Source organism: Emydura macquarii, unplaced genomic scaffold (genome assembly GCF_026122565.2).
Source record: "Emydura macquarii macquarii isolate MOO-44397 ecotype Brisbane River unplaced genomic scaffold, CSIRO-AGI_Emac_v2 contig_2768, whole genome shotgun sequence".
Classification (NCBI taxonomy): Eukaryota; Metazoa; Chordata; order Testudines; family Chelidae; genus Emydura; species Emydura macquarii.
The window spans coordinates 45,591,145-45,609,943 of record NW_027132905.1 but is presented as its reverse complement, the minus strand read 5'-3'; the positions used below and the strand labels follow the sequence as shown (position 1 = coordinate 45,609,943).

The 18,799-nt window shown below is 39.3% G+C and overlaps 1 protein-coding gene across 2 annotated transcripts in view; it reads right to left on the bottom strand.

The window, feature by feature from the left end:
* The window catches only part of UBE4B (ubiquitination factor E4B), a 68,888-nt gene that overhangs the window by 45,091 nt on the left and 4,998 nt on the right, over positions 1-18,799 (bottom strand). For both annotated transcript variants that reach the window (XM_067567374.1, XM_067567375.1), the window contains exon 2: positions 11,324-11,510. In XM_067567374.1, the coding sequence (XP_067423475.1) occupies positions 11,324-11,510 (187 nt within the window). The remainder of the gene's footprint in view (positions 1-11,323; positions 11,511-18,799) is intronic.

Sequence of the window (18,799 nt, the reverse complement as noted above, 5' to 3'; positions counted from 1 at the left end):
TGTCATATTGTCAGTGATTTACACCAGAATTCAAAAGAGGGCTACTGGGATTTTTCCTCCTTTTCCAACCTGCTCAGGTGAGAAATGTAAAATCCATTTACTCAAGAACAACATCCCTCTTCACCCCCAAAAAACTTGCACCGAATGCAAGTGCCTGAAGTGATGAGTGCAAAAGCAAGATAATCCATACTGGGGCTTTGATGCAATTTCCCTACGGCTTTGGGAGGTCAGCCAGTTTTTAAAAATTAATCCTAAAGCAAATAAATAATATACATGCTGTTAATAGACAAAACAAGAGCAACCCTCTGGTTGTAGAAAGTGACTGACCAAATCAGAAATGTCTCACAGCAGCAAATTGTTGCCATGGAGTCGGTTTATCACCCTCAGAGATGCACTCACGCAAGCTAATAGTTTGCACCAAAAGCAGTTTATATGCAAATCCATTTTTGCCATTGTGGGTTGGGCTGAAAAAAAAAAAAAAAGGAATTCCCCTCTCCAGGCATCCTGTCTGCAGTGATCAACTCTCCTGTCAGAAGCAGGCTAGGTACGATTACCTTTGGGTCCCATCAGTGCAACCCCATTGACCACCCTCCCAAACAAGGAAGAGAGGAACTAAGATTGCTATCAAACTCTGATCACCTGTAAGATAGTGCTATATGCTGTCAAAAGACTGCCAGGTCATCCCAACCTCATCTGTTTATCTATCTTCAGATGAACACAAAAGTTATCTTCACTGAAGAGTTAACCTGGCCTGGGACCTGGATGTGGCCTATAAGCTAGTTCTCCTCCACGCACTAAACTCTCCGATCCAAGTTCAGTGGTGCTTGCAACCCAAGCTAGCTGGTCAGTCATGGGGTATAGGCTAAACCCCAAGTGAGGCTTTCACCTCGGTGGTATCCTGCCCACTTTGCAATGAGCCCATTCAAGTGCTGATAGTTTTCCATTGTCTTCCCACAATTCCCTCCCCCTATGTGCCCAGAAGGGCAAACTAGTTCTCCCATAATTCAGTGGGAAAGAACCAGTGTGGCTCAGCTTCCTAAAGCACAAAGAACCATGGGATATGCCCCCAGATGTCCTCAAGATGCAGACAGATGAGCATAGAAGCAGTGAGGATACAGTAATAAGTGTAGCTATGCAATGTGGCTAGGCTAACCTGGGTGCCAACCAGCTTGGGTCAGGGAAAGGGAAGTTAGGTCAAGTCTTGTCTAGTAATAAATTATTAAATTGCAAACTGTTATTGTAGCAGTTTTGTAAGCATGGTACTTGTGTGCTGATAAACTGGGCTCCTTGAAGGCCAAGCAAAGAAAAAGATATTGTTCACCTGCTTGTTTAATATGAAAGAAGCAGTGAATTCCACTCCTGTAAGGTTTTCAGTCTATTATTTACAAGACATTCCCCAAATAGTATTAGGTTTCAGGTTAAAAGTGTAAAACTAGATTGACAACCTATTTTTAAAATTCCAGCGCCGGGTTTGTTCCAACATTGCTACTAAAATCTACAGTAGCTTCTCCCATGTTATTGGCAATCACATTTTAAAGTTAGCAGTGCAAACAGTAAAGTAGAACAGATCCAGGATTATGCCGTTTTTGCTGCAAGCAGTTTGTTTTAGCAGTTCCTTCACAAAACATTTCAAAGTCTGGACATAAATTTCAACTTCATGAGGAAATCTAAATAGCAAAAGCAAGGCCTATTTGAAAACCAGCCTGCAGACGCAATCTGGGAAAAAAATGTTTTCCTTCATTTGGTCAAAATGAAGAATAAATTAAGTAAAACCACCATCTCAACACTTTAAAAACAAACTTCTGATTGTGTCCACACTTTATAACAAATCATGCTAGCAATAAAAGATAAATGCCAAAAGTGAAATCCCTCCAAGCTGCATGTGAAATCTCTGCAAGCTGCATGGAAACTTTTTAAAGACACCACAGTAGAGGCTCAATTTAAATGTACACCCCAAATTAAAAAACATAGTAAGAGGACCAAAAAAGTGCCACCGTGGCTAAACAACAAAGTAAAAGAAGCAGTTAGAGATGCAGTTCCCAAACTGTGGGTTATGACCCCAAGTGGAGTTGCTTCATCAGCAGATGGCATCATAGCAATCCCGAGTGTGCAGAGGACTCCATTTGACAAAATGGCATCCCCTGCACAGCGTGACCTCACACGCACCATATGCGCGAGGTCACGTCGCACGGAAGATGCTATTTTGCTCCACAAAACGGCGCCCTCCATGCAGTATGACGTCACACACACACCGTATGTGTGAGAGGTCATGAAGTCCAGAGGACGCCATTTTGTAAAGCAAAATGGCATCTTCCTTACGGCGTGACCTTGCATGTACACTGCATGTGAGGTCACACTGCATGGAGGACACCATTTTTAAATGGCAACTTCCATGCTGTCTGAGGTAGTGGGAAACAACACATCTGAAAAAGGGATCATGCAGGAAAATGTCTGGGAACCACTGAGTTAGAGGCAAAAAGGCATCCTTTAAAAAGTGGAAGTTAAATCCTATTAAGAAAAACAGAAAGAAGCACAAACTCTGACAAGTGAACTGTAAAAATATAATTAGGAAGGCCAAAAAACAATTTGAAGAATTAGTCAAAGGCTCAAATAGTAACAGCAAAATATTTTTTAAGTACATCAGAAGTAGAAAGCCTGCCTAATAACCAGTGGGGCCATGGACGATTGAGATACTAACAGAGCACTAAAAGAAGATATGGTTATTGCAGAGAAACTAAATGAATTCTTTGCATCAGTCTTCACAGCTGAGGATGTGAGGGAGATTCCCAAACCTGAGCATTCTTCTTAGGTGACAAATCTGAGGAACTGTCCCAGATTGAGGTGTCAGAGGTTTTGGAACAAATTGATGAACTAAACAGTAATAAGTCACCAGGATCAGATGGTATTCACCCAAGAGTTCTGAAGGAACTCAAATGTGAAATTGCAGAACTACTAACTGTGGTATGTAACCTATCATTTAAATGAGCTTCTGTACCAGATGACTGAACGATAGCTAATGTGATGCCCATTTTTAAAAAAGGCTCCAGGGGCAATCCCAGCAATTAGAGGCAGGTAAACCTAACTTCAGTACCAGGCAAATTGATTGAAACTATTGTAAACGGAATTATCAGACACAGACAAACACGATTTGTTGGGGGAAGAGTCAACATGGTTTTTGTAAAAGGAAATCATGCCTCACCAATCTATTAGAATTCTTTGAGGGGTCAACAAGCATGTAGACAAGAATGATCCAGTGGATATAGTGTATTTAGATTTTCATAAAGCCTTTGACAAGGTCCTTCACCAAAGACTCTAAAGCAAAGTAAGCGGTCATGGGATAAGAGGGAAGGTCCTCTCCTGGATCAGTAACTGGTTAAAAGATAGGAAACAAAGGGTAGGAATAAATGGTCGGTTTTCAGAATGGAGAGGGGTAAACAGTAATGTTCCCCAGGGATCTCTACTGGGACCAATACTGTTCGATATATGATACAAAACTAGTCAAGATGGTTAAGTCCAAAGCAGACTGCAAAGAGCTACAAAGGGATCTTATAAAACTGGGTGACTGGGCAACAAAATGGCAGATGAAATTCAATATTGATAAATGCAAAGTAATGCAAATTGGAAAACATAATCCCAACTGCACATATAAAATGATGGTGTCTAAATTAGCTGGTAACACTCAAGAAAAGATCTTGGAGTCATGGTGGATTGTCCTCTGAGAACATCTACTCAATGTGCAGCAACTGTCAAAAAAGCTAACAGAACGTTGGGAACTATTAGAAAAGGGACAGATAATAAAACAGCAAATATCATATTGCCTCTTTATAAATCTGTGGTAGGCCCACATCTTGAATACAGCATGCAGATTTGGTCGCCCCATCTCAAAAAAGATGCATCAGAATTAGAAAAGGTACAGAAAAGGGCAACAAAAATTATTATGGGTATGGAAAAGCTTCCATACAAGGAGATATTAATAAGACTGGGACTTTTCAGCTTTGAAAAGAGACAACTGGGGTGCATATGATAGAGATTTGTAAAATCATGACTGATGTGTGGAAAAAGTAAATAAGGAAGTGTTATTTACTCCTTCTCATAACACAAGAACTAAAGGTCACCAAATGAAATTAATAGGTAGCAGATTTAAAATGAACAGAAGGAAGAATAGTTGCGAAAGGATGTTGTGAAGGCCAAGACTATAATGGGGTTAAAAAAAACTAGAGAAGTTCATGGAGGGTAGGTCCATCAATGGCTATTAGCCAGATGGGCAGGAATGGCTGTTTGCCAGAAGTTGGGAATGGGCGATGGGATGGATCACTTGAAGATTACCTGTTCTGTTCATTCCCTCTGAAGCACCTGGCATTGGCCACTGTCAGAAGACGGAGTACTGGACTAGGTGGACCACTGATCTGACCCAGTATGGCCATTCTTATGTTTAATAGCTATTTAAATGGGGTTAGGGCAGATTTGCTTTCTACATATGAGTGTAAATGTGGAGTAATTCTACTGACTTCAATAGAGTTACACTGGTGTAAGACTAATTTAAGTGAGAAATGACGCAGATGTCCTTGTTTCTAGCAGTTTCTTTGTCCAATATGAACAGAGTTTTTGTATTTTTAAATCCGTTATAAACTTGGTATGAGAGATAGCATGCACTGCAGCATAATTTGGCTAAAAAAAAATCCATATTCAACTTGGTCAAGGACCTACACTAGAAACAACCATATGGTTATTGCTAGAAAAGTTTCAACTGCAATGTAGAGAGGGTGTCAATAAATTAGCTCCACACCTACACACACACACAAATGTATTGTATTGGGGGGAAATCATGTTATAACAGTTTGGTCCCATTTACCAGATATTTGAGGTGGTACTATTGTATCTTAACATGATTCCGACATACACAGTAAGTTTGTATGTTAGAATAGGTTGCCAAAAGTAAGGCGCCTTCTGAAAAGGGTCACAGAGTTGTAGCTGTGTCTCCTTCACAATGTGTGTTAGCTTCTTCTGTGGAGTCTTAGTTCTCAGAGTTTGTTGCTGGAGTCTTAGTTCTCAGAATAATTCTGATAACAAATACAGTTCTTTTTGGAAGCTAAATCTTAACTACTGACAAAGTGCAAGAATGGCTCAGTAATTTGATGAGGATTGAGCAATATTAAATTAGTATACACTCCTTAAAGCTTTGCCATGTTAGGGGCAGATGAAGAGACACCAGCTGACAGTTAAATTCTCCAACTGGTCACTCTCAGAGCCACCTTCTACATCAAAAATAGATTCCCTAATGTTAATGTATAGCTGGAATTTTGAGACACTTTCTTCAGATGATTAAGAGCTGCATTTGAAATGCATATAGCAGAGCTAAGTTCTTTTTTAAATCTTCTAATTTATTTATGGAAGCTACTGAGGAGTTTTATTTGCTCTTACTGCTAAAAGTATTTCAGACTCTCAATTCCCCAGGTTCAGTGGCTTGAAAGCCATCTTAAGGAGCAGTTCTAGTTCTTGGTGGTAATCAACTCTTCTATAAAATTGTAGAGAAATAATTAGAGTGAACCCAGACAACTCTCCCCATTTCAGGAGAGAAGGAGAAGCTTTCAGGCAAAATCTGTGGGTGGCCAGAATTTTATAATCACCATATTTTGGTGGGTTTCTTTTAAATTTACTGTATATGCTAAAGGCCACATGTAATGTAATCATGCCTTCTCAATGTTAGCTCATTAGTTAATGTCTGTGTATCTCTTTGAAGATTTAAAACATCATATACATGCTAGGTATTAATAGAAGTAGAAGTAGGTTCAGATTTGCAAGAGGCAAATATTAGAGTTATAACTGCTCTCTTCTGAAATGCATGGCAGAGTCACACAGCAAGGTGCAACAGGAATTTCCATTGTTCTGTAGAATCAACCAACATTTTGGATCCCCATCCACTTACAAGGGACCCCCAAAGGAAACTAATAGTTTTAAAATTACAAACAACTAAAATAAGACAGGTCAAGAAAGAACAGAACACACATTTGGTTTTTATGTGTATGATTCGCAGATCATCACCGGTCAGCCTGATCAGGCAGTGTCTCCAAACCCTGCTTTGCTAGAGGATGGTGGCCTCAAAATGGGGCCTTAAGGAAAAGAGTTCATAGAAGAGGAGATGATCTCAACCACTCTTTCTTGAGTAGGAGAAAAAGGAAGCAAAATCTCAAGGAAAAGGGCACGACTCTCTAACCGCTGAATCAAATGGGGTGGGAATGCAGTCCAGGGCCCGGAGCACAGGACCAGAAGCCAAGATTATTCCAGTCTCCAATTGCCGGTGTGTAAAATGGATATGATATTTAACTTACTTGTATGAGGGGTGCATTCTGAGATCATTAGATGATATAGATATGCAAAGTATTATTAATTAGAATGCATACCAGAAATACAGTCAAACTAAGATTAACAAAACATTTTAGTTCTGTGACTGAAGAGACAATGTGTGCCGTAAAGAATGGTATGAAACCACAGAAGGAATATGTAACTCATACCTGCCACAATTTACATGTTAACTTTAACATAAAGGAATGTGGTATAAATAAATAAAGGAATGTGCTAAGTGAGGTTAACAATCTCCGTGGGTCCGAAGCTGACAATTAGCATGTCATTTCTAACAGCATTCTCAGCCAATTAAGCATTCACTAAAAAGATTAGGAGGAAAAATGAGACCTGGGATTCTCTTAGATAAATTAGATTTTGCTGAAATGCACATTGGTCAATATTAGATATTCACAAATTATTCAACTTTATGGATGATGAGAAAAAATAAATCCCACTGAAAGTAGAGAGATTACGGAATGCATGCTACAGCCTTGATCCTAAAATTCTTGCAAGATGCACCACTCTGTTACAATCCAGCACAAATTATGGCTAAATGCAAGCTCAAGAAAGGATAAACATCAGGTACACCTCTCTGCGCTGAGAAGCAAGCAAGCATGAGGCCTCATCTACATTAAGGAAATTTACAACAGTGTAACTACATTGATTTAGTTACCCCACCTAATCCTTAATGTAAATGTGCAGCATCAGAATAAAACAGGCCTTACATTAGTGCAGTATACGTTAGTATGTCACTGGTTTAAAGTGCCATAGTGTAACCCTTGCTTTCTTTCAGTACAGTGCCTATGCAAACAATATCCGTTTAGTGACGTCAGTGCAAATGTCCTTAATGTAGACAAGACACGGTGGCGCCACTGCACCTACTCCATTACCTACAGACAATACAGGGTGAAAGAGAAGTGTGAGCAGAAAATGAAGGTAGCAGGGGAGACGAGTTTAAGCATGATCCTCCATCATGCTCATGAGGTGCAAAGCACTACATGCCTCTCAGGGCCTTGCTTCTGCTACTAGACAAAAACACCTGGGTGGCCACACTTCAATACTCAATATGGGATCAGGACCACCTACGCTCTGTGTCCTGCCTTTCACTTTTTACCTTGAGATAATTTGCACAGCATTGTGCTGGAGCAAGCACTCCATAAAACATTTGACCTTCAAAACTCCAGTCTCTCCCTAAAATAAGAATCAAATGGAAACACTGTATACTGATGTGCACTGAACACAAAGAACAGGTGTTATGTAGGGTCCATTCCCTCACTTTATTTAGTATTTCCAGGGTCTCTAAATATGCTTCCCAAATAGGAACACAAAGTAACAGGTCTTTTCCACCAAATGAATCCTGTGCTTTTACCTCACCATTGAATGCAACTCCTCACACAAAGGGAAACTTACAAGGACATGATTTTGCTGGAGCTGCTCTTTCCTCATAACTAAATGAATTAAAATCCTCTGCAGTCATTTCAGTCTAACACTGCTAAGGGATTCCTGCAAACAGCACAGTTTTAAACGAGTCATTGCTGGTCTATGAAGCGCGTACAGTGGATGTTCAGCATTGAACAACATCATCACTAACCACCATGCCCAATTTTCCAGTTTATCTAACCCCCTCATTATGGTAAAAAAAAAATTTAAAAAATCAATCAATCATTGTTTCAATAATCAGTACTATGGGAAATGGACACACTACTTTAACTAGTGATTTTCTGCTTCTGGGCATAACAAACCAACAGTTCATGCATCCCCAGTATGTGGGTGTCTAGAACAGACTAATAAATTTGCCAGACTGACCTCTCCAGGTAAACCAACTGTGACCCCTGAACCCCTCCATGCCAGCTGGTAGGAGGGTTACAAGAATATTCCGATTCTGGTTCACCAAAGAATGTCACTTGAGTTCCTAAATGAAAACCAGGGTCACACTGGTCATTAATAAAACTGAGAAATTTATGTACAGATACTATGTAAGGAGTTATGTACATATACTGAAAATATGATTTGAAGTCTGTATCAAGGCAGAGTCACAAATGGGTTTTCTGTCAGACAAAAGATATTTAATTCACCATCTCTCTGACATGTAAATTAAGCATTGTAAACTAACACAATGGGGAGTCATTCACACAGGAAGTCAATGGGGGGAGGGTGTATAAAATCAACAAGGAGGCAGCACACCTGAGAATAAGCCATGCATGGTAATCCTGACTCTGGGTACAGACAATGAATTTTGGGAGATATAAGGAGAAAGCAAGACAGACACCCAGGAAGTAAGAGCACCTTTATCCTTCACCTAGGAAGCAGACAGCATGTTCACACTCATGAAAATGGGATCGCTGCCTACCTCGGTGGAAGACACTGCAAAAGACATTGGGTGAGATAAGAATTCTTTAGATAGAAGATTAGCCTGGTCAGTTGAGATTAGTCTCTAGAAAGATTAACATTTTGTTTTATTTGTAACCACTTAGTTTCCATTATCCTTACTGTCTCTTGAATCTTTGATAATAAGCTTATAATTGTTTTCACTATAAATATACCTCAGTGCTGCGGTATGAAGCTAAGTGCTGATCCTGAGTTGAATCAGGCAAGCTGTTGTGTACACTGTTCCCTGGGGGATAGCAGACCTGGCATTTCTGAGTTTTCAGTGGCTAAAAGGCTGAACACTACAGAGAACACTTCAAAAGAGCTCAGGGACGCGTTATATCTATTGTTAACCTGCAAAGCAAAATAAGGGCTGGCAAAGCTAAGAGGAGATTGTTTAGGTGGCTAACAGACTGGTGATGTCAAGAAACGGATACCCACTTAAGCACAAGTCAGTCTCCCTCTTGCTGGAGGCAGGGGGTAATAAGGTGACTAACAGTCCTGAGCATCCCAAGAACCATTATACAAACTATGTGGACTCTGCACCACATCTACTGAAGGTATGTGTACACTAGATACATAAGTCAACCTATATTAGTAATTACTCCAGTAGTTCATGTCCACACTACCCTCCTTAGGCTGGCGGTATGCGTCCTCACCAAGAGCATTTCCACCAACCTAAGAGGAGCGGTCCCTACTGGGAGCCCACTTGCCCCACAGGCTTCTAGTGGGCTGCCCCACATTCCCCGTCAGGAGACAGGGGAAGCCCTCCGGGCTTATAGCCCCCAGGGAGCGGGAACCAGCTGCCCTGGCTTCCATCCCCTTCCCCACACCTCGGGAACTGGGTAGTTTTGTCAATTTCCCTCCATGGAGCACAGGGCATGTGGGCTCTCGCTCCCCAGGTTTCAGCCAACAGCTGATGTAAGGGACACAGTGCCTACACAGACACTGCGTCGCCTTAAGCACACCAACATAAGCCTTATGCCTCTTGTGGAGGTGGAGTTATTATGTAGTGTAGTAGGGCACTTACAATGGTGGAAGGAAAGCTGTAGTGTAGACATGGACATAATTAGGTCAATGTAAGCTGCCTTATGTCGCCCTAACTGCGAAGTGTAGACCAGCCCTTAGTTAGTTAAAGGGCTACCAGGTTTTTTAAAAAGTCACCTTTCCGTCTGTGTCACTTTTCTTAATCACAAGGCTAGTGTACTGTGTTAAACTGTAATTAGCTTTTCTCAGGAAATACTTTTAATAACAACTCTCTGTCACAATTGAAATGCGGAGAAAGGGGGGGCAGAAAGAACAGGTAAGAAACAATTCATTATGACAAGTCAACACTATAACAAGGAGTCAGAGTTCTAGCCAATCCTGAGACAGGACTAGAGATAATAAAATGAGGAGGTTTTCAGCCTTCTGGGTTGACTTTACAGAATGTATGTTCCAAAGCACATAACCACATACCCAACACATTAGACAAAGGCTCACAATGCAAATATATCACAAGCTAGCTCGCTCTGCACCTTTTTGCACATGCATCAGAAAAATATTTTTCATTACCCACCAAATATTTAAAGTCTCTGGACCCTTTATTAGTAGTTTGCTAAAAATAGCAAATCCCCACCTTTAAAATACTGATTTTTTTTTTAAATCTCAGATTAAAGTGCCTCTATTTCATAAAAACAAACATGAAACATCACTTATGATTACAGGTGAAGTTTATAATACTGTGGTAGTATGCCAGGTTGTTCTAGTATCAAACATACACAAATTTAGATCAAAACACAAATTATATGTTAAAATTGTGTAATTAACTTTCTGTCTCAACAAAAGAACATCCCTCTTCCCATTCTCACCTATTCATTCAAAAAAAAAAAAAAAAGAAAAAAGAAAAAATTAGGCTGGCTCAGACATTTTCCAAGCCATCTCACTACTAGATTCATAAGCGTAGTAACTGAACGTGATTCTGATTCTACCTCTATCCTCCAGAAACGTTAGAAGACTGTTTTGCCTTTGTTTATTGACTGCACACACTTTACCCTTATAAACAGTATACAGAGACGCCACATGGAGCATTCAAATGCACCAAACACTGGTAATCCAAGATCTGAAATAAAATTGGACTTTGGAACTCAATATTGAAGTCCAGTTAGAAACCAATCAATAAAAAAAAACTTTATTTTAAATTTTAGGATTTTTTCCCATCTGCCTCATAGATTCTTTCTGTTCAGAATATTCTGAAGATGTAAGCAATATCAACTATCACCTACATTACATACTTCACTCCACACCATATTTTAACTCTGAGTAAACTATGTTTAAGAAGCATTTGTAATCCCCCTCAAAAAAAATTATACAGAAAAGTTCTCTCCTTTACTGTTTGCCAACAGGAAATTAAAGTAATTTAAAATATGTTACTGCATTCACATAAACAATTGTATATAGTTTACCAGAAAATAATTAAATATCTACAACATAAAAAAGTGTCCGTTTCCCTCAACTCTTTTCAAATTATACTAGAAATAAACTGTGGCACTCATCTCCTAGGATTAAAAAGTTTAATAGAATTATCACAACCACCATCACAAAATACCTCTTCAATGATTATGTTGCAGCCTACCTGATGCACAAATTGGAGAGGTAGCTGGGGTCATGTTATGGACATTCAGACCAAAACTGTGGGATGGACCTGGGGCTGGCACTACTACAGGTGGTCCTGGTGGGTTCTCTCTTTGTGGAGAGGTAAGTGGGGTGGTGGGCTGGGAAGATGGTCCACCTGCAAGCCGAGCAAGGCGCCTTCGACGGATCTGTACAAAGGAAATCAAAAGTAGATAAAGTACACTTACGCTGATTTGCACAAACATTGCACCAATGGTCCTTCCAAATAGTACACATATCAACCTCTGCCAGATGGCATCATCAAAAACAATGGTAATAATATAATGTGCGACACTTGATATAAAGGGAAATCTGCATTAAGGATTACCTCCAATAAGCAATCCCCCTGTCGTAAGTATCCATTTTAAAATATCCCTAGAGTTTCCAGTACATTTTTAACATGTCTGAAGACCATCTCTACTGGCCAACCCAATATGTGTTAGTCCCTAAAGCAGTCATTTAAGACAAGTTTCACTTTCTATTGCATAGCAATGTGAAAACACACAACAATTCCCTTCCTCTATTTTATTATTTGCTGGACCAAGCTATATTATTCTGTTATAAGAACCTTATCAACATAAATGCTGCCCAAATTTCATAATGGCCAAGGCCAACAAAAATGTTTGTATTTAAAAAAAAATTCCAGTGAAAAAAATTATTTTTAATCAAAAGACTATTACCCCACAATGTTTGAAACCCAAACATGAAGACTCTGTAAGTGAAAATTTTCATCCATACAGAGAAATACAGAAAGTAAAAGAAGATAATAATGTCCTGAGTCTAGGAGCAATAAATGAGCATGAATTGGCAGGTTAATTGGATTTTTAAAATTCTATCCCTTAATGTGTTATTAATAACAATAAAAGAAGTGTGTTTGCTTACAATGTATGACTTAGGTTGCTAGTGTCTTACAATTTCTAAAATTTAATACCACCACAGGCAGATTGGCTTGATACATGGAAAATAAATGGACAAAGGGAATATAAAAACTACAGAATTTTTAGAATCAGAAAACTAAGGAAAAAAAAAAACTCAGAAAGAAAATTAAATATTACCAAGAACCACTTCTCTAGTATTAAAGCAGTGTTGAATCAACTGCAACATTTCTCACTTTTGCCTATAATACCCAAGAGCTGCCAAGCACATAAGAGAGTGCAAGGAAGGATTTGGGTCAAGTGACTGTCTATACCATGTAACTATAGTCATTTAATGGCCTGCAAAATCTTCCTCAATAGAGAAAGAAGATGAACAGATCAAACTAAACTCAACTTGAAAAACTCTGGGAAAACATAGCTTCTGAAGCAGCATCTCTTCCTTGATTCTGATGTCACCAAATGAATATGGAAGGTGGAAAGAAAATAAATTCTTTTTTGTTCATGGACAAAATGTGCTTTGAATAGAATATCTTAATCCCACTCTTTACAAAGTGAAGGTGGGGTGTTTATATTAAAGCCAGACAAAACACGACCCACTCATTCAGCTAAACACTACTGTTACGGGGCTCTCTACAGAAAATATTTAAGGGGAAAAAAATTCATATTTTTCCCCAATCTGTTTCTCAGAATGATGAAAGCTGAAAATTTTAATATCCTATAGCTCCATTTACATGCAAATTTTCTGTAGTGTAATGTTGCTGCAACCATTAGGCAGTTACTACATTTCACCCTAGAGGTGGCCATATTTCAGTGGTGATTCAAGTGAATCACCCGTATAAAGTAAATCAGCTGTAATTCACAGTACCTCTACTCTTAACCTTTGTCTTGCTATTTATACTATATAAAATAAAAGAACAACTAATGTGAGAGGGAAGTATCCCTAGGGTTTTGTTTCACACTGTCAATGACTGCTTGTTGTTATTGTGAACTCCAATTCCTCTACAAAAAAATCACTAAGATTCCAGCCCCATAAACACTTGTGCAAGTGCTGAAGTTTATACACAAGTAGCCCTGTAAATACAATGTGGCTACTTAGATGTGTAGTGTTCCATTTGAGTGTCCGCAGGACAGAGGCCCAAATCTCCAGATCTGCATGAAAACAAAAACAAGCATAATTTTTTCATGTCTGTCTGCAAATGGGCTGGGCATGGTTTAGAGCTTAAGTCTTCACCACAGATCTCAAAAGGAGATAGTAATATTTACTTTTCCGTTAATATTCCTCCATGCAGCAATACAGAGATGAATAAAACACAGAAAAGAGTAAATCCTAAAGTTATGGATCCAAGTTCCAAAATCAGAACAAATTGAAGCAAAGCTAAATTTACATCAGTTTTCAATTAGCTGGAAAGTTTCCAGATGATATTGTCAAAATTCAGCTTGGCTTCAAGTTGATTTGGGCACAAAAACTCTGAAAATTTATTTGGCCATATTTATATCAGTGTATCAAATAAACTTACATAAGAACGGCCATACTGGATCAGACCAATGGTCCAGTGAGCCCAGCATCCTCTCTTCTGACAGTGGCTGATGCCAGATGCCGCAGAGGGAATGTACAGAATAGGGCAATTATCGAGTGATCCATCCCATCATCCAATGACAGCTTATGGCAGTCAGAGGTTTATTGATACCCAGTGCATGGGGTTGCATTCTTCACCAGCTTGGCTAATAGCCACTGATGGACCTATCCTCCATGAACTTCTCTAATTCTCTTTTGAACCCAATTATACTTTTGGCTTTCATAACATCCCCTGGCAACGAGTTCCACAGGTTGACTGTACGTTGTGTGAAGTACTTTTTTGTGTTCATTTTAAACTTGCTGCCTATTAATATCATTGGATGATTGCTGTTCTTATGTTATGTGAAGGGGTAAATAACACTTCCTTATTCACTTTCTCCAGACAATTAATGATTGTATAGATCTCTATCATATCCCTCCCCTTAGTTGTCTCTTTTCTAAGCTGAACAGTCTTAGTCTTTTTAAATCTCTCCTCATATTGAATTTGTTCCATATCCCTAATCATTTTTGTTGCTCTTCTGTCCTTTTTCCAGTTCTAATATATCTTTTTTGAGATGGGGAACCAAAACTGCATACAGTATTCCAGATGTGGGTGTACCACAGATTTATATAGTGGCACTATGGTATTTTCTGTCTTACCTCTTCTTTTCCTCATGGTTCCCAACATTCTGTTAGCTTTTTTGACTATGGCTGCAGATTTTTTCACGAACTATCCACGATGATGCCACAATCCCTTTCTTGAGTGGTAACAGCTAATTTAGACCCCATCATTTTGTATGTATAGTTGGCATTATGTTTTCAAATGTGCTCTAGTTTGTACATATCAGCATTGAATTTCATCCACCATTTTGTTGCCCAGTCCCCCAGTTTTGAGAGATCCTTTTGTAACTCTTCACAGGGTAGGTCTACACAGCAAAAAAAAAAAAAAAAAACCCGGCAGCTGGCCCATGTCGGCTGACTCAAGCTCACAGGGCTAGGGTTATTTCACTAGTGTGTAGATGTCCAGGCTTAACCTAGAGCCTGGGCTCTAGGACCCTGAGCAGTGGGAGGGTCCTGGAGCCTGCCTCCAGCTTGAGCCCAGAAGTTTACACAACAATGAAACATCCCTGCATCCCAAGTCAGCTGGCATGGGCCAGCCATGGGTTTTTCTTTGCTGTGTAGACATACCCACAGTCAGCTTTGGACTTAACTATCTGAAATAATTTTGTATCATTTGCAAACTTTTCCACTTCACAGTTTACCCCCTCTTCCAGATCATTTAATGAATATGTTGAACAATACTGGTCCAGTACAGGCCCTTGGGGAACACTACTGTTTACCTCTCTCCGTTGTGGAAACTGACCATTTATTCCTGCCCTTTGTTTCCTATCCCTGAGAGGACCTTCCCTCTTACCCCATGGCTGCTTACTTTGCTTAAGTGCCTTTGATGTGGGACTTTGTCAAAGGCTTCCTGAAAGTCCAAATTTACTCTGTCCACTGGATCACCCTCGTCCACATACTTGTTGACCTCAAAGAATTCTAATCGATTGAGACATAATTCCCCTTTACAAAAGTAGTGAGACTCTTCCCCCAACATATTGTGTTCATGTATGTGTCTGAAAATTTTGCTTTTTGCTACAGTTTCAACCAATTTGACTGGTACTGAAGTTAGACTTACTGGCCTGTAAGTGCCAGGATCACCTCTGGAGCACATTTTAAAAATTGGCTTAGCCATTCAGAAGAAAAGATTATTGGACACAAGCCAATTCCCAATCACAGTATGAAAAGAGAATTATTGTATCAATTCATTTACCCAAAAGGTCTTCAAACACCCCAGATAAACAAGGGAGCAATACATGGCAGGTTTGTTTAACTGGAATGTACATGCATCAATTTTTTTTGTACTTGCATTACTGAAAGATTACTCTCAATTTCCCTGCTACATGAAAGCACTTTGGATTTCCATCCCTTTTTTTCCTTCTCTTACCTGCAAATCCACTCCGAAGCAGTGGCACTAACAGCCTCATCCACACTACTGCTAACGCTGTACTAGTAACAATCCTGTTTAAACATAATTATTGCTAGTACCATTTGCTTGGCCAGTGGTTGCCCGAATGGCTTAGCTACAACCAAGTTTAAGGCCCAACCTATTCCTTAAAATCTAGTATGTGTAAGCATCATTTTTAAGCACTCTAATAATCCAATCACATTTTAATTTGACTTGGCCTTGCCTATGCAGATTGGCCCAGACAATGTCATAACCATCTTAAGACACCCTGAACTTTTGCCCCAATATTTAACGATGGTACATACTGGAGAGGACACAGGGTATAAACATTAAAATGGGTTTTAAACAGTGTTGTAAGGCCAGCACAGAGGAGTTCTACCTCAGGATAATTATGCTATTTACAGTTTGACTGGCATGGCTCCCTGGGGGAAAAAATCCTATCCTGACAAGTCAGGAAAGCCATGATAGCAAATGACAAGGTTTAAACACAGTTGTCGATAGTGAATTTCAACTGTAATGTGAGCAGCATCCATGAGGGCCCACTCTATACTACAATAAAAACCACAATCTGAGATGTCCATATTATATATAGTGTATATTTGTTACAATTAGAATTTACAGATCCCCTTTGCCTGTTTCTTATGTCCTGCAGACAAGCTTTCAAGTTTCACAGAGCTCTTCTTCAGTGCTCTGAAACATTTAGGGTTGTCTGTATGGTAGCATTTTTCCCCCCCTCGCTTTTGTGGAAACACAGCTCTACATCAGTGGTCAGAAACACTGCTTTAATAGAGGTCAAGACCTTTGTAATGGCAGTCTTGATCTAGACAAATGCATTGTTGCTCAACAGAGAACTTCTTTTTTTGTGGTAAACAAAAGCAAAAAGTGTTGCAAGGTGGACAGCCCTAGTCCTGTCAGACAACCATGCACTAGCTCAGTTCTTTATGCAGCATAAACAAACTAGAGGAGTTCTGGTGCTACAAATCCTACACAGCACTGTTGTTGCCCCACTAATCATAGAAGATTAGGATTGAAAGGGACCTCAGAAGGACATCTAGTCCAGCCCCCTGCTCAAAGCAGGACCAACCCCAACTAAATCATCCCAGCCAGGGCTTTGTCAAGCCGCATCTTAAAAACCTCTAAGGATGGAGATTCCACCATATCAAGAGTAATAATATCAAGAGTTACAGCAAGACAAGGGAATCAAGCAAAAGGGAATACATAAAGTCTAACTGTCATTACAAACTCTCATTCAAATTAATGGAATTGGAAGAAACAGACAATCTTTATTAGCAAGATCTGATAGGTTTGAAGGCTAACCAATCCATTCAAAATAATTTCCAGCAGAAAATTTGAAAAAATGATTAAAAAGCCACAGGTAAGTAGAGTGTTGATGAAATGTCACACAATTCAGGTAACATTATCTGAAAAATTAAACGTCATCGCTTGACATTTCCTCAGCTATGCACGAGTGCAACCACATATTCTCACTTGTTTTTCCATTTGCCAAGTCCACCTGCACCAACACTGCTAGAGCCAGACAAAAACGTGACCAAATTAAGTGTGCCTTGCTCACAAACAGAAGTTGTGCCAAGGAGGATAATTAGTAAAACAAGACAGCTGAATTTATAATCTAATTGGAGATTGCTTTAGGTCTTAAAAATAATCTTTGTCATTCAATTCATATATCTACAGCATGCTTTTTAAATAAAGAAGTGGTATGCATGATGGAAAAAAAACAGACAGGGTGGGAAATGGGAAGGAGAAAAAAAGTGATTCAGTTATTGTGGTATGACAAGGAGGAAGGGAAGTAAGAGAAGAAAAACAAGAGGAATGCAGCAAAAATATAAAAGAAAAATCATTCAAATGTCATTGGAAAGCAAAAAGGCAAGTTTGATGTCACACTTTTCCACATTATTCAAGCACATTCTCCACCTTGCTAGCTTTTATCTTAACACAGGCCACCAAATTTGGGATCAAGTGGGAGAAAATAATAGGAGAGAAGAGAGGAAAAGGCACAGATGCTGAAACAGTAACAATGAGTCAGTCTGTTTATCAATTTATCCTCAAATACAGTCAAACCACGATTATCCAAAACAAGGTCACATCTCACACAACATGTATTAATTGCATTTTGTAATCGTGAACAATTTCTTTCCAGAAAGCTTCTCCTCACCATTTAGCTGAGATCCATTGGAGTAAGGTACCTAGGCACTTTTGAAAATCCCAGCAGGCACCCATCCGTATCTTTAGGCCCTAAATACCTTTAAAGATGTGGCCTTAGGCTCTTTAGGGCAGGGACTGACACTTTTTGCAGTGCCTAACACAGTGAACCCCCAGACACCAGAGTCACAAATCTATTAAGACAGTGCTTACACTCCCCCAGCTCCTCTCAAGACAGTTACTACTTTAGTTCGCCTTTCAGACTGAACTAGTACTTACCAAAGAATGAAGAAAATGTAGTGTTGTGAAACATTTTACTAGGAAGGACCGCTGTTTACCATACATTAACCCTACACTACACAGGCATTGGTTTCAATAGCACCGCATACACAAAGGGCAAGTTATTTTGTGCCACTCTTTATAAAGGGCCTTGAACCATCAATTCTACCTTCCCTATATTACATAATTTGTCAACATTGTACAAAAGATTAATGCAAAAATCTAAGCAGCCCAATGGAACAGGTGCACTAGTTCTTATTAGTTCACTTAGCACTAGATGAATCTAGCCTCTTTCTGGAAATCAGCTTTCAGAAACACATTTTTTCATCTTAATGGACTTCTACAAAGCTGTCAGTTGGCTACTCAACACCCCAAAAGATAAAAATAGCTCTAGCACTAAAAATAGCAAATTGCAGACTTTATTTATGCAGCAGACCAATAAAAGATAGGATCACAGCAACTAGTCTTTCATCCTCATATACCTTTGACCACAAAAATTGAAGTGATTTTTATTCACATCTATTTTGGAGCAATGGTATTAGCTCAGCTGAGATTCTAAGC